Source organism: Melozone crissalis, unplaced genomic scaffold (genome assembly GCF_028551555.1).
Source record: "Melozone crissalis strain CALT ecotype California unplaced genomic scaffold, PUWL_Pcris_2 ptg000086l_1, whole genome shotgun sequence".
NCBI lineage: Eukaryota > Metazoa > Chordata > Aves > Passeriformes > Passerellidae > Melozone > Melozone crissalis.
Window position 1 is genome coordinate 184,326 of NW_026535863.1, and position 21,987 is coordinate 206,312.

The following is a 21,987-nucleotide window of genomic DNA, read 5'->3' on the forward strand; positions in this document are numbered from 1 at the left end:
GTGACACCGTCGGTGCTCGGGCGACGCCCCTGGTGCTTTCACCCCGGGGCCGGCCGGATGCTCGGTGTGGGAAGTCCCAATGGCCCCGTGGTGCCCGCGTTAGCAGGGGCCGCCCCAAGGGGCAGGAGTGCGGGGGCAAGGGGCAGGAGGACCCCGTGGTGCGGATACTGCTCCTCCCGCTGGGGCCACGGCTTTGCGCGGCTGCAGAAATGGCCCCCAAAACGGCGTTTCACCTGTAGCGGGAGCAGCCTCTCAGCCACGCATGTGGGTGTCCCGGAGCAGGGGGAGCCTCCCGGGGGACACCCGTGTGCTGCTGCATCCCAAAACGGCCCCCACCCCGTGGTGCCAGGGGAAGAACAGTTCTGGGTGACCCCGGGGGTTTGGGGTGCTCAGTTTTGGGGTCACTCCGGAGTTTTAGAGTGACCCTGAGGCACCCAGTTCTGGATTACCTTGGAGTTTGGGGTGACCCTGGGGCAGCACCAGGATTCCCAGTTCTGGGTGTACTCAAAGGGTTTTAGGTGACTGTGGGGTGGTCCTGGGGTGTTCAGTTCTTCATGACTCCGGAGTTTTGGGGTGTCTGCATGGCTCTGGGTGCCTGGTTGTCTGTGTCCAGCAGCAGCAGGGTGCCCCATTTGGGGGGTTTGGCTGTCCCACTTGGGGGGTCCTGGGTGCCCCATTTTCAGGGGTTCTGAGTGGGTGACCAGGGACACCCAGGCTGGCTTGTCCAGGTGGTCCCAGGGTGCCCAGTTCAGGGTGGGCTGTGGGTGTGGGAGAGGGAAAAGCTGCCCCTGGCTGAGGTTGCTGAGTCCATTCCCAGACACCCCCTGCACCTCTGTTTGGGGTCTGGGGGCGTGGACCTGTCCAGAGGCACAGGAAGCATTTGGGTGAGCTTTATTGCTGATGCAGTGGCCACAGTCATACAAATCGTGATCAAGGTGTCACGACAGGAAGGATGGGGGGAGGAGGACGGGCATCACATGACCCCAAAACCCACTGCCCCCCTTGAGCTGGTGCTTTCCCTGCTCTCTCTAAGGTGGATTTGGTTTCCATGCTCTGAGGGTCCTGGGGGTCCCCCTGCAGTACTGTGGGTGCGTACAAGATGCCTGAGCTCCTGGCCCCAGCCTGGCTCCCTGTGTCCCCCACTTCCATGCCCCCTGTCTCCCTGGCTGCTCCCTTCTCCCACCCTCCCATTCCTCCTGACATCAAGCCTGAACCCCCAGCTCTGCAGCCACTGCTGTGCCTGAATCCCAAAACTCTGCTGGCCACCCAGAAACCTTGTGGTGATGTGGTGATGGTCTGGGTGTCCCCTGCTCCCCCCCACGGCTGGGGGTACTCTTGCTCACCCCAGGCTGGACCCTGGATAGAGTGGGGTGCCAAACCCCTTTGTTATGCTCTGACGGGGGATTTCCATAAGGATCAGCTCTGCAGACCCCTGCTCTATTCTTGGCATCTCCGGTGGGGCACAGTGCTGGTAGAAGAGTGAGCTTGAAGGCTTCACAACCATCAAAAAATAAATACAACCTCCTCCATCATGTCCTGCTGGGCCCGGCCCATCCTCCGTGTCCCAGAGAGATCCCTGCTCCTTGGCGTCGGTCACTGCAGGTTCCAAAGGGCTTGTCACGAGAAAGGTGAGTGTCTGGGGGTCTGCCATGGGCTGCAGGGGAAAAATCCTCCCGCTCCCTACTGCAGCAGCTTCGGCAACTCCACCTGCAGGGAAGCACACCCCATTACTGGGCGAGCAATGGGACGGGGTGCAGGACTGTCACTGACACAGTGTGGGGACATCCATGGCAGGGTTAGATGGGGAGAAATTCCTCCCTGTGAAGGTGGGGAGGTCCTGGCACAGACTGCCCAGAGAGCTGGGGCTGCCCCATCCCTGGAAGTGTTCTAAGGCCAGGTTGGATGGGGTTTGGAGCAACCTGGGCTAGTGGAAGGTGTCCCTGCCCATGACAGGATAGAGATGATCTCTAAGGTCTCTTCCAACCCAGATCATTCAATGACCTTTTTTTCTTGGCCAGGCTGCCCATAGACAGCCCAGCAGGGACACAAACCACCTGGAGTGTGTGAGAGGTTTCAAGGCTCCATGCTGGGACCAGCATTAGGCCCTTTTATTCCAGCAGTTATTACTGCATGGGGTACATGCTTGACAATGTGCTGCCCAAGGGTGAATTTATGGGCCTCCTGTATTAGGAGGGCAGTTGCTGCCACAGCTTTCAAGCACCCAGGCCACCCTTGGCTTAGTCTAGCTGTTTGAGAAGTAGGCCACACCTCTCTGCTGGTCCCCAAGTGCTGTATCAGTACTCTCAGAGCAACATTAACTCATATGTAAAGAGTTCAAAAGGATTAGTCAAGTCCAGACTGGGGCTGACATCAAGAAATGTTTCAATTGTTTAAATGCAGATGAAACCTCTCCAGCCATCCTGGGCCACCTTCTACCCCAGGGGCATGGGCTCAGCCACAACAAGATATCAAGAGCCCAGCGAGTTATAACTTACGGATGGGTTTTTCCTTGTGTCCTAGCCCCTGGATCCTGGTGGATCTGCCCAACACAGGAGCTCTGCCAAGGGACAGATCTGCACCTGTCATGCTCTTTGCCAAGGGATGGATCTCCTGTTGGATGCTCTGCCAAAGGCTGGACCTGCTGACCTCATCTGCTCTGCAGGATGGGATTAAAGGATGGATCTTCCTTCCCCATGTGCTTGGCAAAGGGATGGATCTGCCCCTGTGCAGGGGTTGGACACAGCCCCACTCCAGAGAAGGACACTGCCAGAGTGACAGCCACCATGACCTCAGCCCCCAGCCCCACCCTGTGCATGGGCCCCACCTGGCCCTGCACTTGCCTTCTTGAGCTGTTTGAGGTTGCTGGAGCGAATGGCTGCCAGGAGCTGGTCTCGAGAGTTCTTCTCCTGGACTGGCAGCGCCCGGTCTCCCAACTTCCTCTGTGTGGCTGGCGAGAGAGAGTTCTTCAGGTTCTCGTTGATCATCAGTGGTGGGGCGAGTGGAGGAGGAGGTGGGGGTGGTATGGTGGGTGCCCCTCCTTTCTTGGGAGAGCTTTTGGGGGAAGCCTTGGGGGATGGCTGTGGGGATGCCTTGGGGGACCCCTTCGGCACTGCTCCAGGCTTGGGCACCTCCAGGAGGTCTTTCTTCTCCCCCCGTTCCTGTGCCAGTTTCTGCTCCTGGAGGCGCTTCTGCCTCTGCCTGTCCATGTTTCGGCTCAGCAGGTTGGTGACAGTCATGCGTGGCCCAGCCAGCTCGAAGTGGTAACCCAGCTTCAGGAGTGTGGTGTTCTCTTTCAGGAGCTTGGCAATCTCCATCTCTGTTTTCCCCCCACAGATGTGCCGCTGGTTGTGGAAACGTAGCTCTGTCAGTGTGTTGTTCTGCAACAGGGCCCGGAAAATGGCCAGGATACCCTTGCCTGTGATGTGGTTGGAGTCCATGTTGATGCTTGTCAGCACCTTGTTGGACTTGAGCATTATGGCAATGGCAAAGGCCACGTGGTCATCAGCGCGGGTGTTTGCCAGGGCAAACACCTTGACCACAGTGTTGAACTCCAGGGCCTCAGTGAAGCGCACCAGGGTCTCGTTGTTGATGCAGTCGGAGTTGTTCACGTTGACCTCGGTCACCTCAGCATCATTGTTCTTCACCTTCTCGATGAGCTCGTCAAAGATGCTGGAGGCTTCATCGTCCTTGGCTTGATCTGCAGAGCTGCTGGAGGAAGACTTGGAAGGGCTGCTCTCGGCTGCTGCCTTGGCCTCCTGTTTCTTCTCCACCTTTTCTGCCTTTTCTGCTTCTGTCTGGGATTTATCATTCTCATCTGCCTTGGATTTTTTCACAGCCGAAGCTTTTTCCTCATTTTCTTTTTTATCTTTCCCTCTTGTGTCTTTTTCTGCCTGTTTCTTTGATTCTGAACTGTTCTCCTCCTTTTTGTCCTTCCCTGTGTCCTTTGATGCTGAATCCTTTTCTTCTTGCTTTTTTTCCTTCTCTGTCTCCTCCTTTGCTGCTGAGACCTTCTCTTTTTCCTTTTTATCCTTCCCTGCTTCCTCCTTTTTAAGACATGAGCTGTTCTCTTCTTCCTTTTTATCCTCCCCTTCATCTTTCTTCAACTCTGAGCTCTTCTCTTCCTCCTTTTTGTTCTTCCCTGTGTCCTTCTTCAACACTGAACCCTTCTCTTCCTCCTTCTTGTCCTTCCCCATCAGCTTTTTTTCCATGGCCTTTACTTTATCATTCATAGCTTTGTTCTCTTTGCTCTTAGTCTCAGCTTTACCTTTCAGGTCTGTTTTGTCAACACTTTCTTCCTTTTTAGAGTCTTTCCCCACTTTAGCATCTTGTTTCTGGGCCAGTTCTTTGGAAGGAGATTCTTTTCCTTTTTCTTCTTGATTTTTGTCTCCCTCATTCTTGTTCAACCTGCTTTCCTAGTGAGAGAAAAACACCTGGGAATTACAGGAACAGGTGCCTCTGACCTACAGCCTTGCCACCCCAGTCCCACAGTCACTGACTGTCACATGGGAAAATCCTGCAGCCTGTGGCTGGCCTTTGAAGAGGAACGTTTGGCCCAGCCGAGGTCCCAGCTCCAGGGAAGGGTTCAGCATGTGAGTGCCTTGAATGTAGGCAGAGCCTGCAGGACTCAGGTGTGATGAGGTCCTGCTGCAGCTCTCTAAGGCAGCTCTGCTCTCTTTTGCCTCCAGTCCCCCCTCCCAAAGGGCTCTGGAGGTCTGCAGGACATCTTCCCTGACAGGCCACAAACTAACAAGGTGTAGGAGGCACCTTCTCTGATACCCCCTCTAAGTTATAATTTTTTAATCCTTTTTCTAACTAGGGATGGAGGTAGTGCCTGTGAGCCCCAGGTGCTTTCCCGCCTTTCCTAAATGGTTTCCAGCTGAATGCTTGGTGGCTTTTCCCAGTCTGTAGCCCAACACTCTCCACACTGTCCTGGATGTGTGTGCAAGCAGGGGAGAGCCCACAGCAGTGTCCCTAGTGACACTGCTGACCCAGCAGTCACTCCAACCCTGGGTTCTGCAAAACCATTCTACCTTCAATGGCAGTTTGCACTTTTGAGCAGAAAACTGAGGAAATGGGAGCATGGCATTTATAGCTTTCTAATGCATGAGGTTCTCCCAGCATATCTGCTCCCAGTGTCCAAAGACATCAAAAGAAGGAAGGGCTTGGAGAGTCTGGGGGAAAGTCAGAAGGAAGTTTTGGCCATTTTTACAAGCATGTGACCCTTGCCCTTGGTACAGCCTGTCCTGGGCATTGCTGCTGGCCATAGCCAACTCCAGCAGCTTGGGGACACAGCCAATGCCTTGTTGCAGCCTTCAACCAAGGCTGAAGGGCTGGGAGGGGTCTCCATCAGCATTGGTACAACCTTTGATATGGTTCCCATCCTTCTCTCTGGCAGTTGCCAGAGGGCAGAGTTAGGTGGGATATTGGGAAGAAATTCTCCCTGTGAGGGGGGGCAGCCCTGGCACAGGATGCCCAGAGCAGATGTGGCTGCCCCTGGATCCCTGTCAGTGTCCAAGGCCAGGTTGGACAGGGTTTAGAGAAACCTGGGATAGTGGAAGGTGTCCCTGCGCATGGCAGGGGGTGGACTGGGATGAACTTTAAGGTTCCTTCCAACCCAAACTAGTCTAGGACTCCATGACATGAAACACATCCATTTCCAAGGGAGAGGAACCAATGCTTCATGTGGCTGAAGGGAGATGAACTTGACACTGGGACCAAGTTTGCTGCATAGTGGAGGATGCTACCATAAATTTCACATCAAGGTTTGGCAATTTAAATGCCCTTCTCCCTCTTCCACAGCTAGGGAACACACAGGCCCTCCGCACTGGCCTGGCTCATCACCTTGGCTGGAGGGATTTTAGGACTCCAGGGAAAGGAGGAAGGAAGATGCCGCTGGGAGATGCAGCGGTGATGCCTTTACAATCTCCCTGGATCCTCTCATGATCAGGACAGCACTGTGGCTTCACCCACTGCCTGGAACCCCCAGGCCTGAATCCTGACACCACAGTCTGCAGTCAGGCTGGCCTCCTCCTCTTCATCCTGGTGCTCCACAGTGTCCATGCTGGGGCAGCATAAGGCTGAACTTTCCCCACATGCAGTACTGCCAGCCCTCAGGGACAGATTTTTGTGGAAAGAACTGGCTGTGCATGGGCAGCCCTGGGGACTGTTTGTACCTGGTGTATAAACAGATGCCATCAGGGACGAGAGAGCTGTTTGTTTAGTTAAGCGATTTCTTGGCTCCTGGCGCAGGGCTGAGCAGGGACAGGAAGGCTCCTGCCAGACCCCTGCAGAGCCTGGCGTGGCCTGGGGGCCCCACAGTTCCCACTGCTGCCACCCCAGGGACCAGGCATGGGGCTCCCATGCACCCCAGTCCTGGGTGCTGCAGGGACCAGGTCATGCCACCTCCTCTGGCACTGAGCCAGAAGTCCTTGTCACCAAGCTGTGCTCTATTCCCAGCGCCAGAATGGTGCACAGATGCTCAGTGACATCCTGAAGCACCTCAGTGGAGGAAGAGCCCTGGCAGGAGGACTGTGGGATGAGGACACTGGTGTTGCCCTGCCCCCAACAGGGCCTCTCCAAGGTGTTTGGGAGTGCCCAGGTTGCAGGTTCCTCTGAGAAGGGACATTTATCCTCCCCAGGGCTCTGTGACATTTTGGTGACCCCAGACTGAGCACTCATCGAGTCAGAGCCAGCAGCCTCATCTCCATACCAACTGCTCCAGAAATCTTTCTTCTTCCCAGCCCAAGCTCACCCAGCCTAACACTGGCGAGCTCTGAATCTCCACTGAGCACCCTGGGCACATCCAAGACAAAGAGGAAAAAAGGCTTTGGCCAGGGATGAACAGAACTTGGAGAGAGGGAGAAAAACCCTGGTGAAAATTACCAGCAACCTCTCCCATGCTTGAAGAAGGTGATAGTTTACTCCAGGCAAATTAAACCAGAAGAAAATTAAATCCATGGAAAATCCGTACTTGGGAAAGGTGCTGCAGCACATGCTGAGTGTGTACTGTTGTGTGGTTCAAGCTTCCATTCATGGATGTGTGACCACATGTCCACGTGCTGCAGTTTGGGGGAGGAGAGACCTGGAGCCAGAGAATGGGATGTGGGAAAAGAGGTGAGGGCAAAGGAATCAGGAGAAAGAGCTGGGAGAAGTCAGGGGAAAGAAGCTGGGGGAAAAGGAGCCAGTTGTGGTCCCAGGCATGGGAACAAGGGAATGCCACAGGTATGCAGTGACCATCACGGGTGTTCCTGCCAATGTGGGTAGCACTTGTGGGATCATTTGCTTACAGCAAATTTGGGATGCATCAGAAGATCCCATCTAAGAGACACAGGTTATTGGAAGAAGTGCTGGATGGTTGAAGGGGATGAGAGGGGCTCAAGCTGCTTCATCTCCTGTGGAGCTGCCTTGGGAGAGCTCTTGGCAGGCACCCAGCTCCAGTGGCAGCAGAGGGACAGGAATCGGGAGGAAAAAAAGTTCAGGCAAGAAACCAGATCTGTGTTTCTAAACCCAAGGGTCACTGTGGGCCAGCTCCATTCCTTGCTGGAGCCTGGGGTCATCTCCAAAGCAGGTCTGTTCCAGGCCCTGCCTGAGGCCACATGCGTGCCCAAGAGGGAACATGTCCTTGTCTCCTCCTGCCTTTCCACCACCCCAGGGCTCTCGGTGTGTCCCCCTAGCTCAGCACGTGCTGCAGCAGCCAGCCTCAGGTGTCACCAGCCCACCACTGGTGATAATTCCAAAGTCCTGCCCTCCAGGCTGGAAGTGCAACTGGAACTCGGAGGCAGAGCTGTGTTTCAGGAGAGAGAGAAGCACATTTCCCTTGCTCTGGAACCCCTGGCTGCCCCCATGGCCACCAGCACAGCTTGTGGCACCACCACCCTGCAGCCCAGGGCCAGCTGTCCCCTCTTCATGGCTATCCCGAGTGCTGCCTGCTCATTTCTCTCTGCCCACTGGCATATTTACCTTGGGTACCTGGAAACCAGTGCTGCTGCATGCACTCTGTGCCTTTCCCTCTGCCACAAGCACATTTATTAGGGGAATATTTTTACACAGCATGTCAGACCTTTAAAAATAAGCCTAATGAAAACAGCCTGGTAGTCGGTTGATTAATCACCAGTGTTTTGATGAACTGAAATGCCTTCCCGTTTCCTCTAAATAGACTAAAATGAGCATTGCCATGGCTTGTTAGCGTTTGTAACCCTTAGACCCACTCAGATGTTGCCTTAAAAGGCAAAGGAGACTGGGAACCTCTTGCCTGGAATCCAAGCACTCGCTCCAGCACTGAGCAAGGGATGGGGCTGGGGATAGAGCTGGGGATGGGGAAAATGATTCTGGAGGTGTAGTGAGGGTCTCCCTTCCTGCCCCAAAAGCCCCACAGCTCATTTTGGGGTGGAAAACAGCTGGTTTAATGGCATTTATTGATCTGTCTGTTTGCTTAGCAGGTGGAAGGTGGGCACCGTCACCCTGCTGTGCCCAGAGCAGATTCCAAGCAAAAAGGAGGGGAGAGGAGAGGAGAGGAGAGGAGAGGAGAGGAGAGGAGAGGAGAGGTACCCAGGGATTCACAAATCCTGTACCCAAGATGAGGGAAGGGGCACTTGGTGGCTCAGCAGCTGCTGGTACATCAGTCCCTGGCAGAGGAGACATGGAAATGCATTTGCCCAAGTTTAGTCTTTGTAACGGCCCAGCTTTCCCCAGCCTGCAGTTATTTTCAGAGGTATGCCCTGGGAAGAGTCCCTCATGGTCTCACCATGGCAGGATGTGCTTGGCTCAGGCAAAGAACCAGAGGTGAGGATGGAATCTTGGGAGCATGAGCAGCTCCATGCTGGCTCCAGGGAGGAGTACGCCATTAAGGTTCAAAGAGGGGTTGGCTGGGAAGCCAGAAGACTCCCAAGATCAGAAGGGCACAGAGCTTTTGGAGTGAGTCCAGAGGAGGCCAAGAGATGCTCTGAGGGCTGGAGCCCCTCTCATCTGGAGACAGACTGGGAGAGCTGGGGGTGTCCAGCCTGGAGAAAAAAAGGCTTTGAGGAGACCTTAGAACCCCTTCCAGTGCCTAAAGGGGCTCCAGGAGAGCTGGAGAGGGACTTGGGACAAGGGCCTGGAGAAACAGACTAGGGGCAATGGCTTCTCACTGCTGGAGGGCAAGGATAGGTGGGATACTGGGAAGGAATTCCTCCCTGTGAGGATGGTGAGGCCCTGGCCCAGGTTGCCCAAAGAACCTGGGGCTGTCCCATCCATGGAAGAGTCCAAGGCCAGGCTGGACAGGGCTTGGAGCAACCTGGGAGAGTGAAAGGCGTCCCATGGCAGGGCTGGAATGGGATGATCTTCAAGGTCCCTTCCCACCCAGACCATGCCATGATTCAAGAGTCCACAGGTTCCTCTGTGCAGTTGACTGCTGGGGACATGAATCATGCTGGTCCCCATGAGGAAAGGCCAAACCTGCCCTTGCAGCTCCTGTGAAAGTGGCTCCAGGAACAGTGAACTCAACTCAACCTGCAGCCATGACCCTGGCTCGGTCTCTAATGTCACCTGCAGCTCTAGGGGCCTCTGGAAGCTGAGTATGAGACTGTGATGATATGAGAACCTCAGGAGCACAACAGGGGAAGCTTGAGCCAGGATCGGGTCCATCCCAATCATCTGTACTGCTGGGAAATCTAGGGTCAGCTCCAAGGTGGCTGATAGAGTTTCTGCACATGCACTGCAGCCCACCACGACCCTCCTTTGGGGACCCACTGCCTCCCTACTTTCCAGCAGCTCCCAAGGCAGGACCATGCTGCCTGTCTGGCACGTGGATTTGGCCACCAACAAAGACTGTCCCACCAGAACCAAGCTCCTTACAAAGCAACTGTAATCCCTCCAGAGCTGCACACTTGGGAATAACGCCCAGGCCAAGGGGTTGTTCCTCTCTCCCAGCCTTTGCTGGGATAATAAATTCCTCCTGCAGCCTGTGAGACATTTTCCAGATCATCTCTTGGCATAGCATGGCTTTGACAACACCATTACAATTCCATCGGTCCCACACAAATCCTGAGTGGCTTTTGGTGCTGGAAAAATGGGGAAGTGGGGAAGCCCAGGAATGAGGTGGGATCTCTGAGACACAGACAGACAATTCACCAAAATCTCTTGGTCAGCTGTGGGGGTCCCAGACCACACTGGTGAGGGAAGGAATCTGTGTTGTGTTACTTGAATTAGCAGATTTAGGGAATTATGATCCATGACTAACAAGCCAATCTTCTTTCACTGCCTGGGGGGTTTCTGTCCTACAGCCCTTTATAGGGCTGCTCCCAAGCCCTATAAAGTCTCCAAAGCTACCACAAGACTCTAGGATTGAATCCACAGCTCTAACTTTGGGAATCACTCTCTGGAGATACCTGCCTACCTGCCAGACTCTGAGGACTCCTATGTTCCCTCTATCCCACCCACCTATCTTAAATCCCAGCCAGAGCCCATGAGCGAGGCACCAGCATCCTTCCACCCCTCAGTGTGACCCTAGGGCTGAGGAGGCTGAGCAGGAGCCCTGTGGGAGCTCCAAAGGGACAGGGATGTCCTTTGAGACTGTCCCACTGCATGGAGAAGCCGTCGAGGTGGCTGGGGGCAAAAGCAGGGGGGTTGCAGGTTGTTTGGTGTTCCTGGTATTTGGGTACCTGTTCCTGGAGAGGATTGCTAGAGTCAAGCCAAACCAGAACAAGCTGCCCAAGCTCTTTTGCACCATTCCTCAGCCAGTTTTGAGTAGCCTAGGGACAACTCCGAGCCAAGGACATTCCCAGAAAGAATGCTGTGTCCTTGGCTGAGTCCTGGGAGCTGCTGAATCTGGATTGCCAGTGACCTGCAAAGGAAACAGGATTGCGAGGCTTCTGCTGGGACTCTGGGACACCGTGGACAACCCTCCTGCTCCTCAACAAATACCATGGAAAGATTTGTGGGAGACCCTGCTCACATTCATGGGGCTTCTTGAGAGGATCAGGCAGCCAAGAGTTTCTCTTGGCACATTTGGGCTCCTTTGGCAGGAAGGAAGGTTGAAAGGACCTCAGCTTTCAGCACTGGGACATACATGACCTCTGGCCATGGTCTGTGTGCTAAAGCCCAGAGAGATGTAAGCAACTCCTTGCCCTGTCCTGCTTCACATATTATCCTGTCATTTTAACAAGGAACTCAGCTTTTTCCCTTCCCTTCTGCCCAGATCTCTTTGACCCCAAATATCACTGGGTCTTTGCATGTCTCAGGCCAACGTTTTTAAAAAGTTGCCTTTCTGAGATGCAGAGCTGCTCTCCAGAAATCGGGCAGTTTCTGGCCCTGATTATGCCTCTTATTTTCCCCTGAATAAAAGCAATAAATGTTTTAACTTGGATTTCCTTTAACAGAAGAGCTCCAGCCCTTCCATGGAGACACAGCCATTTTTCAGAAAGCTCTAAAGCCACTGAATACTATGCAAATGGAAACTTTTTTTCATCTAGCAAAATCAAGTTTTAGAAGTCCAAGTTTTTCTCTTCTATTTGCTGTATTCCCAGCTCTTCTACTGGCACTGCCATGGCTGAACTGGATATTTCCAAGATGAGACCTTCTCCCTGGTTGTCTCCTCTTCATCAGGGATTGAAAAGAGCAGGGAATCCCAGCAATTAACACTACAACACCTCTAGGCTGGATTTCTGCCCAGTGCATTTTGTGGAAAGCCCACATCAAGCATTCACTGGATTTTTAGGAACAGCAGAATTGCAATTCAGTCCTTGCAGGTCTTAATCCTATCTCCATCCTCTGTGTCATAAATTCTGGATGGGCAAGGAACAGGACACTGCTCCCAGCCTCTTGGCAACACATGGACACATCTCCAGGCCCCTTGCTGGTGCAAGTATTCAATGGATTCCATCCAGCAGCCCATGGAACCATCACAGATACCCCCTGGCAGTGGGCATCTGCTGCTGGAAGTTGATCCCAGGTTCTTGAAGCAGGTGAGATGAGCCAAGCTCCAGGTGCCTACCTGGAAAATCAGACCAGTTTTGCTGGTCATTCCATTAAATAGTTGGTGGGAAACAGGAGCACCTGCTCCTTAGGCTCTGGCACCACATGGGAGCTGCATCCCAGGACAGAGCACTTAGTAGGCATACAGCCAGGCATGCCAGGGGTCACCATCTCTGGTTCTTGGGACCTGGGGAATTCCCTGCAAGGAACAAAATGGCAAATCACTCTCCTTGGCAGAGTCTGCCATGGCTATGCAGGAGCTCATTCCTGTGCTGGGCATGTCCAACATATGCCATGATGCCCCTGTCAGGAGGAAGGACCCCTTGGAGCCCTCAGCAGCATGCAGCATAAATCCTGACCCAAATACTGTGCATAAGCCCTAGGCTACTGAACACATGGTCAAGAGGTTGCACAGGACACCTCTATGACCTGGGCTGGTGCCTCTCCAGTTGTGTTCCAGGAAATCACAGAATAATGGAATCACTGTGGTTGGAAAAGCCCTCTAAGCTCATCATGTCCAGCCATTCCCCCAGGACTGCTATGTTCACTGCTAACCCACATCCACAACAGCCACATCCACACAGCTCTTAAATCCCTCCAGGGATGGTGACTCCACCTCTGCCCGAGACAGCCTATGCCAGCGCTTTACAATCCTTTCCATGCAGGAAATTTCCCCCTGTTTCCAACTTGAACCTTCCCTGGCACAGCCTGAGGCCGTCTCCTCTCCTCCTGTCCCTTGTTCCCTGGGAGCACAGCCTTACTCCCACATGGCTCCTGTCAGGAGTTGTGCAGAGCCAGAAGGTCCCCAGGTCCCCCCTGAGCCCTCTTTTCTCCAGGCTGAGCCCCCCCCAGCTCCTTCAGCCACTTCTGGGGCTCCAGACTCTTCCTCAGCTCTGTTCCCTTCTCTGGTCCTGCTCCAGCCCCTCAATGACTTTCTTCTCCTGAGCAGCCCAAAACTGTTACTGGGATTGAAGGTGTGACACCAGTAGTGCCAGCACAGGGCATGGGCACTGCCCTGGTCCTGCTGCCACACCATGGCTGGGACAAGCTCTTGTTTCTTCCACAGCTCCAATTCCTTTCTGTTTTCACCCCTGTTTGCTCACATTCTGGGCAGAGGAAAGGACAGAGCAGGACCCTTGATCCTCCACGGTGTGTCTGTCCCCCACCATCCTGCCAGCCACACCTTGACTTCAAAACATATGCCCTGCCACTGAGATCCTCCGGCTCCATCCTGCCACGATTCCCACACAGCAAAGGGTGGGCTGGAGCAACAGGAGCGGTTAATCCCAGCGTCCTGCTGGAAGCTGAGTCACTGAGATGGTTTTAGCACACAAGTGATGTCACAGTGCTGTGAAAGAGAGGGACACATAACGGACCCAGCTCTTCTCCTCCTCCATGTCTATTTATCAGCTCAACATAAACACATATTAAACCTCCTGGGCAGCTCAGCCCATATAAGCTAAACACTCCAAACACTTCCATGGATTTATCTGCATCTCTGTTGTGCTTTATGTAAACATAGAACTCGGATTTTTACTCTTTTTTTCCCAATTGACTAGAAATCCACGTGTTTCTTTCCCTGCTTGTGCCCTTAGATGGACCATGGATCTCCCAGACTTGTGTGTGCCTTTGGCATGAGCTCCAAGTCACTGGGAACGATTTGTGCTGCAACTCACCCTGGTCACAAAAGGAAAAACAAGGAAAGCAAAGCTTCTGCCCCCAAGGGCATCACAAAAACACTGATCCAGCTGTGAAGGTCTTTCTCACACCATTTTTTCAGGAATGCAGCTCAAAGATGCCTGTGTTCTCGCTTCCCATTTTTCAGCTGTTCTCCACAATGCAGATCCTTCTGGGAGCTGTCATGGGATTGTTCTTGCTTCTATGTTAACCTTGGAGGGTTGTTTTATCATCTGCTGCAGGTAACAGCTCCTGCTGCTGCTGCTCATCCCTCTTGTGACAGGGTTGGGACTTTTTCAGAAACTCAGAATGAAACACAGAGCACAGACAACAGTTTTCATTTCTGAGCAATGAAAGGGATCTCCTGGACTTCACAGAATTACAGAATCAATTTGGTTGTAAAAGGCCTCTGAAATCATCTAGTCTGATCTGTGACCAATCCCCCCACCTTGTAACCCAGCCCAGAGCACTGAGTGCCACATCCAGCCATTCCTTGGACACCTCCAGGAAAGGGGACTCCACCACTGCTCTGGGCAGTCCTGTCCTGTTCAATATATGACCACCCTTTCCATGGAGAAATTCCTTGGGATGTCCAACTTGAACCCTGGGAGCAGAGCCTGAGCCCCATCTGGCTGCTCCCTCCTGTCATGGAGTTGGAGAGTGACTTGCGCAGCTGGAGGGACCATCTGTGGCCTCCTTTAAAGACCAAATAGGAATGGCTCAATACCTTTGGTTTCTTTCCAAATGTGTGACTAGTTTGGATATCCTGGCTATCATCCATGGAGGAACGCAAAGCCCAGGAAGCTGCCAGCTCTACTCCTCTCTGTGTGCTAGTGAAAGCACCCACAGCTTTACCCATGAAAGCACCCACACTTTACCCACTGCTCAGTCCATGGGCCGGAAGCCACTGCAGAAGCCTCTGGAAGGATGTCCCAGTGTCACCCACCCCTTTCATCTCTTTGCGGGGGCCAGAAGCTGTTCAGAACAATTTATTATGGTCTGTTCTCTCCTGTGAGAGAGATGAGACCCTGGTACAGGTTGCCCAGAGCAGCTGTGGCTGTTCCATCCCTGGAAGTGTCCAAGGCCAGACTGGAGAGGGCTTGGAGCATCCTGCGGTAGTGGAAGGTGTCCCTACCTATGGCAGGACTGGGTGGAATGGGATGGGTTTCAATGTCCCTTTCCACCCAAACCAGTCTGGGATTCTGGGATTCTTTGAATTTGATGATCTTAGTGGCCTTTTCCAATCATAAAGATTCTCGGATGAGGGAGAAGAGACCAGGTCAGGACATGGCTAAAAGAAAGGCAAGAGCTGAGAATTAGTGAAGACTCTTGGAAGGGAGGAGGAATGGTCTTGGCAGTCAAGACAACCGAGAACTGGCTGATAAACAGAAGAGCAGAGTTTCAGTACATGTGTTAGGGACAAACTGGGAAGATGCTCAAGGAATGATATAACTCCTGCTGTACCTTTGTTTGCAAATTCCCTTGAGGCTGAACCAGCAAGTTAAATAAAGAGCTCCTTTCTTCCCTCCAGATATTTTGATGAAAAGATGACAAGCTTTGAGCATTAATAAAAAACTTAAATCCTGACTTGTTTGCCCGTGGTGTTGAAGAAGGGCTCACTGCTGAGGATCTCCACTTTCCATAGAGGGAAATCAGGTGATAGGATAAAAATCACCCAGCAGCAAGTTCCAAGCCTGAGAGAGTCAGAAAGGAAGGGAGGACTTTTTACAAGACCTTCCCAAGGTCTTGTAAAAACAAATCCTTCTCCAGGACCGGCTGTCCTCTGGCACCAGCATCCTTCAGATACACAGAATTTGGATTAAATAAACTCTCTGAGCTCACTGCTTATCCCTCTGCATCCAGACCAGGCTATAAGGAGCCTGTCCAGCCTCCAAGAAGAGAGCCTGGGGACGCGGAGACATTCCCAGGAGCCTGCAGGGATAAGGATGCATGGATCAGGAGGAGGTCTTGCCTGCAGAGAAGTGGGATATCTGAGAGGAAGCAAAAAGATGCTGGAAGATAACTGAACCACCTCAGCTTCTCCTGTGCGAAGGGGGTCCAGCCTTCATGAGACGAAAATACAGGGACCATCTGCACTGTGCACATCTGGCTCTGGCTGTGCAAAACTGCCCTGACATCCAGCATCCCCTGTTCAGAGTCTTCTCCCCAAGGAAGCTGGTCAGTGGGCTTCCACGGAAAGAGACACCCATGACATGAGTATCTTCATAAAAAAAATTGGCTTTGTGGCCCTGGAATGATTCCCCTCTATGAGCAGGATAATGCTCCCTCATGCAACTTCCCTGCACTTCCCAGCCATCCCTGCTTGAAGCTGCATGCAATCAAATCAAAACAAGCCCTGTTGGGAGGCAGGACTGGGAACTCTGATGGGACTGGCACATGCAGGTGCCCTCCCCTTACAGGTGAGCTTCAAAGAGCATTTGGACAACTCTCTGAGGCACATGGTGGGTGGGACTTTGGGGTTGTCCTGCGCAGGGCTAGGAGCTAGACTCAGTGATCCTTGTGGGTCCCCTCCAACTCGGGATATTCCAGGATTATATGAACTGAGGGAAGAAGACTCCATCCATTCCCAGAGAAGACGGTGATGCTAGAGAAGGGAAATCACAAGGAGGAGCTGTCTCTGCCATCAGGGGCTTGGTGTTTTGGGAGTCACCAGGGTGCTGTGGTGAGTTGGGAATCCAAGGAAAGCCAAGAACAGCTGCAGATGGATTTTGTGGAATATTTCAGAAAGTAAAACTTCCTTTTGTGGACTTGGCAACTGCTAAGGAGGACTCATACAGCAAAGCACCAGTCCATGGCACGTGTGGTTCACATAGAGATCCTTCCCATGATATAGCTCTTCTCATCTAGGTCCCATCTGGCAGAGGTTCCCTGAGAGTGTTTAGGGCTAAACAAATGCCAGTAGGAAAGATCATGGAATTATGGAATGGTTATGCTTGGAAAGGACTTTAAAGATCATTCCCTTAAAGACCATGATGGAAGAGACCCCATGAATGGGGTGTTCTCAGGGTATAACTGCTCTGTGCACAGACACATGGCTTTTATAGATGTCACCAGCAATAGAGGAACTGGACCAGCTCCCACAGACCACATTTCCTCACACAGCTCAGCTCTCAGAGAAACCTATCCCACACGGACAGCTGCACAGAACCCCTGTGCCCTGGCACACACAGCTTTTCCTCTTCTGGACAGAAATCCCAGGCATGATACAAGGATTTCAAGTGACAGCAAGTCAGCTGTGCCCCAGGTAACTCATGGAATCCTAGACTGGTTTGGGTGGAAAGGAACCTTAAAGATCATCCAGTCCCACCCCCTGCCATGGGCAGGGACACCTTCCACTATCCCAGGTTGCTCCAAGCCCCATCCAACCCAGCCTTGAAGACTTCCAGGCATGGAGCAGCCCCAGCTTCTCTGTGCCAGGGCCTCACCACCCTCACAGGGAAGAATGTCTTCCCAATATTCCATCTAACTCTGCCCTCTGGCAGTTTAATACCACAGCACCAACTTCACAGCATGTTTCTAACTGGAACTTTTCTTGTTATGCCTTTGCCTGTGACAATAAAGAGCCATCAGCTAATAGAAATCATCTCTTCATTTAGCTACTCATGACCAGCCTCTATGACACATGGACCATGTTGAGTACATTCAGAGAGGGGCACTGGCCCAAGCTTCGCCCTTGAGCTTGGTTATACGTCCACTCCTTAGCAAGACAAAATTAAGATTAATTTATTACTGCATCACCAAGATGGGAATTTGGCAGTCCAGTGTGGAAAGGCAGGGGCAAAGCTCACATCTATTTTGGGCTGTTTATAATCTGCTTCCTAGTTACCCTAGTTTGCCCTTTTCATCACTAAGAAGATGTGTTATTATGGAGTTAACAATATTTCTAAATATATCCACTTCTCCCAGTATTTAGGTGGAAATGTAGGTGCCTGGCACCAGTCCAAGAACAGGGCAATGACTGCAAGAACTGTTAGATGGGCAGAAACTCAACATTTCCCTTCAAAATACCTTATTTTGCACTTTGGAGGGGTTCCTGCACATTCCAGCTAACACACAATGTCCCACAACAGAGATTCCCATCAGGAGGTATGGAAGAACAGCAGGGAGGACATAAGAAGAACATGGAACTTCTGAAGCAAGTCCAGAGGAGGCCACAGAGGTGCTCTGAGGGCTGGAGCCCTTCTTATCTGGAGACAGCCTGGGAGAGCTGGGGGTGTTCACCTGGAGCAGAGAAGGCTCCAAGGAGGCCTCAGAGTCCCTTGCAGGGCCTAAAGGGGCTCCAGGAGAGCTGGAGAGGGACTGGGGACAAGGGCCTGGACTGACAGGCAGGACAAGGGGGAATGGCTTTTCACTGCCAGAGGGCAGGGTTGGATGGGATATGGGGAGGAAACTGTTCCCTGTGAGGGTGGTGAGGCCCTGGCACAGGGTGCCCAGAGAAGCTGTGGCTGTCCCATCCCTGTCAGTGTCCAAGGCCAGGTTGGATGGGACTTGGAGCAACCTGGGATAGTGGAAGGTGTCCTTGCCCAGGCAGGGTTAGAATGGGATGAACTTTAAGGTCCCTTTCCACCCAAACCATTCCATGATTCCATGAACCAAGGACGAGAATCTGCCCTCCTGTCTCTCCCTACTGAAGAGACATCACAGACACAGTGCCTGGCCTTCCTAATTTAAGTCTTCAAGAGAAACTTTTACAAGCCAGAAGCAGATGTGTGAGCAGGCCAGGGGGTGGGAGGGGGTGTTGAAGCACAGGCACAAGGTCAGGGAAGGAATGGGAGGTAATTCCAGCGGGAATTACCTGTGAACATCTAGAAGATGTTATCCTGTGTCTGTGATGCCTCTTCAGGAGATCTCCTTGGAGCCCTCTCTTCTCCAGGCTGGACATCCCCAGCTCTCCCAGCCTGCCTCCAGATCAGAGGAGAGGGTAACAGCCCTCAGAGCATGTCTGTGACCTCCCCTGGATTTGCTTCAGAATACTGGGAGCTGTTGATGAGAGGGGCTGGGAGGGACATGTATGGGGTGATGCCTACACGCCCTGGGGGGATGCCAAGCCCGTGGGAGGGCAGCCACCATGCCTGTGCTGGCTGGCACAACATGGAATCTGCTGACACATGAGAGGGATTTGTCATTGGAGACCTCAGAGCCCTGAACAGCTGGGGGAGAGTTCAACACCTGCCTGGGGTGCTCTGGATGGCTTCATGTTCTCATTCCATCCTTCAGCAAAACATAGCCCTGGGGCTTCCTTGGACAGAGGAACTGAGAGAGTTGGCTTCTTGCACTGTTTTTTCTGACTGTTCATGTGGTCTGATGATCCCATCCCATCCCACCCCATCCTTGGGCCCCATGGCAGAAGACAGCCCTTCTCTACCACCAGCATGATCTGCTGTGCCAGCGCTGTAAACTGGCATTTTCTAGGTGTTAATCCCAGATCCTAACAATGGCAGGGAGGAAGGGGTGTAGGATATACTTTTTTTCCTTGGCCTCCAGGGATTGAAATAGAAGATGAAAGTCAGTTCTGCCCTATCCAGTTACTGCAATACAATCAAACTGGGCCATTTTCACTGACAAACTTGACCTGTTGCCAATTTGCTTTGTCTTCCACAGCCTGAACCTCCTTAACTCAGAGGGCAGCAGGAGATTTTCCAGGACCCCTGTGCTGCCCTCCCCTCCAGCCAGAGCCCTACACCATAACCCAGGTGTCTCTCCTCCCCAGGCCACCCCTTTCCACACCCCAATTCTTCTCCCACTGCACATACACTCTCAGGCATTTCCAAACAACATTATGTTAAATCAGGCAATTTGCCAGATATCTTTTTAACAAAACTCACAAATTTCCTCCCTTCCTCCTGGTCATGGACACTTCCCTATGCCAATTCCCAAGCAAGCCCTCATGTTCCAACAGTTAACACTGAAACAGCAACACAAATCATGTCAAACCCAAATGTCCCCCCCACCTGAAAAAGCACATTTTTTAGTGTCATCTCTTGGGATCACCTGCAAAACAGTGGTCACCGGGATGACTGGTCCTACATAAAAGCATTTCCCTCTCCAGGCAGGTTTGTCCTGCAGCATCTGCACTTCCCCACCATAGGGAAATTTTCCACTGGTGAGGAAATCAAGGCAGAGCCCTTGTGGTGAGGGGCACGGCACTCACTGTCCCCCAGCCCATGTCAAGCACCACATATAGAAGGTGAAAGCTGCTCCTTTATCCTCAGAGCCAGAGTGAGCTCCTAGGCTGCCCAGGACAGGGGTGGGAAGGAACAATTTAACCCCTTGTTCAGCTCTCCGAAATCAAGCTTCAGTTATTTTTCCTACTGGTGCAATTTTCATCCCCATTCACCCCAATATTTAGAAGGGAATAAGGGTATCTATGCCACAGCCAGGAGAGGACCCTCCTGAATAAACTCCATAAATATCCAGAAAGAGAAATATCCAAGTGCTCTGGGGTAGTTACAGATTGATCACCCAGCTGGAAGACCCAGGGTACAGGTGGGTGACCTGGGATAGATCTGGAATCAGAGCCAGAGCACAGCAGTGCCCCACAACAGTTGGCACTGCTTGTGCTGCCAGAACTCTCCAGCTCTGGCACAGCAGATGTGAATCCTGCCTGCGACATGAAACCACCCATGGCCACATGGATCAGCTGCTGCAGAATCGCTGTTTTTCATTTTTTGGCTCAGCCTGCCATGAAAACTAGGGAAACCAGACACTTCCCAGGCTTCCAAGCACAAAGCACATAGCAAATACTCTTAGTACTGAAGTTAATAAATGCTACAGAAAAGCAGGACTGTCTCCCACTAAGGCACAACACAAAAAGAGGAAAAGGACTGACATAAAGCTCTCGAGCTCCAAGCAAACTCTTAAAGAATTTGCCAGGTGCAGAGAGGGAGCTAAATATACCCAAATCAAACTAAAAGAAGGAATTTTAAGTGAACAATAAATGCAAAACAAATGGCACAGGATAAAACCTGCTTCTCGATGTGATTTCCACAGAGCAGGAAACATTTTTATTCCACAAGAACCAGAGACTGTTTAATCTTTTGCATAAGAATATCCCCAAAGGGGAGGGAGGAAAAAAAAAAAAAGAAAAGAAAAAATGCAGCCCGTGGCATCACTGTCACTGCACCGGCCGTCCAGCAGCCTCCTGTGAATCCCAGCTCCGCTCCCAGCCCTGCCCAGGGATGTTAGAGAAGGGGCAGGGAGAAAATCCCTGCCACCAACACAGGATTTGGCTTTACCAGTAACACCAGGGTTTTATGGGACACTCTGTTTCCTCCCAGAGTGCCAGGACCAGCTCCCTGGTCTCTCCAGGACAGCTATTCCTCCTCAGCAAGCGCAAGCCTTTCTCAGGTTTTGTGTTTTCCATCTCGTCCCTCACTCAGCCCGGGGAAGGGGGGGTTCGAGGTGTGTTCCCACTTTTCCCGCAGCAGCAGTGGGGACGTGACTTACGTCTATCGAGTGCTCCCGCTGCAGGAGCCTCTTGGTGTCCTTGTCGTGGTGGTTGAGCGCCGTGTCACAGTTCTGTGGGCCAGGTAAGGAGTTTTCTGATTGGTTTGTCTGACTGCGCTCCACAGGGATGCTCCCGTCCGCATCCACCACATCCAGCTCCTTTTCCAGCTCCTCCATCTCCTCTGGAGACAAAGTAGACAATAAATTGTCTATATCTGGATCTTCACTAACTTGTCGCCGGTATTTGGCCACTTTGGACATCTTGGCTCGCTGGCGAGACACGGTGGCGGTTGTGTGGTACCCAAAGCAGGAGAAAAAAAAAGAAGCCGAAGCTCCAAGGCTGCTTCCCGAACGGCAGCAGGTGCTGAAGTGTTAAATCTCAGCAGCTCTCCAGCCCGAGATTCGGTGGTTATCCCGAGGGGACACCCCTCGGCCCAAGAGTTGGCCAATAACAGGATCCAGTGGCGGTTCGGGCGCTGGGAAGCCAATGGAGCCCGGCGGGAGGCGGGGAATGGTGCTATCAGAGGAGCCTGAAACCCGAGGACATTCCAGGGAACCGTGCAGAGCTACATGACCAAATTTAGTCCGGAGCATTTCGCCTTTTAAAGGCAATGGGCCAACCTAGTGAGAAAACAGGGAAAAATGCACGAGCCGGCAGGCCGGGAATGGGGGGTGGAGGAGGCAGCCCCAGCCTGTGTCATGGGGGATGGGGGGCTACTAAAGTGGGCAGCGTGGCCACAAAGGGATTGGGGGAGCCTCTGCTGCAGCAGTGACAGCTCTTGGCTAAAATCGGCAAGGAAATACCCACTGCAGAGGAAGTTTTTCTCTTTATCCCGTTGCAGCCTGGGATCGGTGCTGTTCGCGGTCTGCCCCACAGGAAAGGGCTGGAGGTGC

At 52.6% G+C, this 21,987-nt stretch overlaps 1 protein-coding gene across 2 annotated transcripts; it reads right to left on the reverse strand.

Moving 5' to 3' along the window:
• Positions 1-1,680: 1,680 nt before the first annotated feature.
• On the reverse strand, positions 1,681-21,354 carry LMOD1 (leiomodin 1). Of its 2 annotated transcripts, XM_054290639.1 has the most exons (3): positions 21,094-21,354; positions 2,841-4,412; positions 1,681-1,707 (listed from the first exon to the last, which is right to left on the reverse strand). In XM_054290639.1, the coding sequence occupies exons 1-3, from the start codon at positions 21,352-21,354 to the stop codon at positions 1,681-1,683; spliced, it is 1,860 nt and encodes a 619-aa protein (XP_054146614.1). The 2 variants fall into 2 exon arrangements, with proteins under 2 accessions (XP_054146614.1, XP_054146613.1); XM_054290638.1 differs by lacking the exon at positions 1,681-1,707 and having other exon boundaries at positions 2,790-4,412.
• Between the last annotated feature and the right edge of the window lie 633 nt (positions 21,355-21,987).

What these genes read in the sequence shown, in the direction of transcription:
- LMOD1 (XM_054290638.1), bottom strand. Translation starts at nt 21,354, where the DNA reads ATGTCCAAAGTGGCCAAATACCGGCGACAAGTTAGTGAAGATCCAGAT. An exon ending in AGCGGGAGCACTCGATAGAC is followed by an intron (nt 4,413 to 21,093) that starts GTAAGTCACGTC and finishes TTCTCTCACTAG; the next exon opens with GAAAGCAGGTTGAACAAGAA.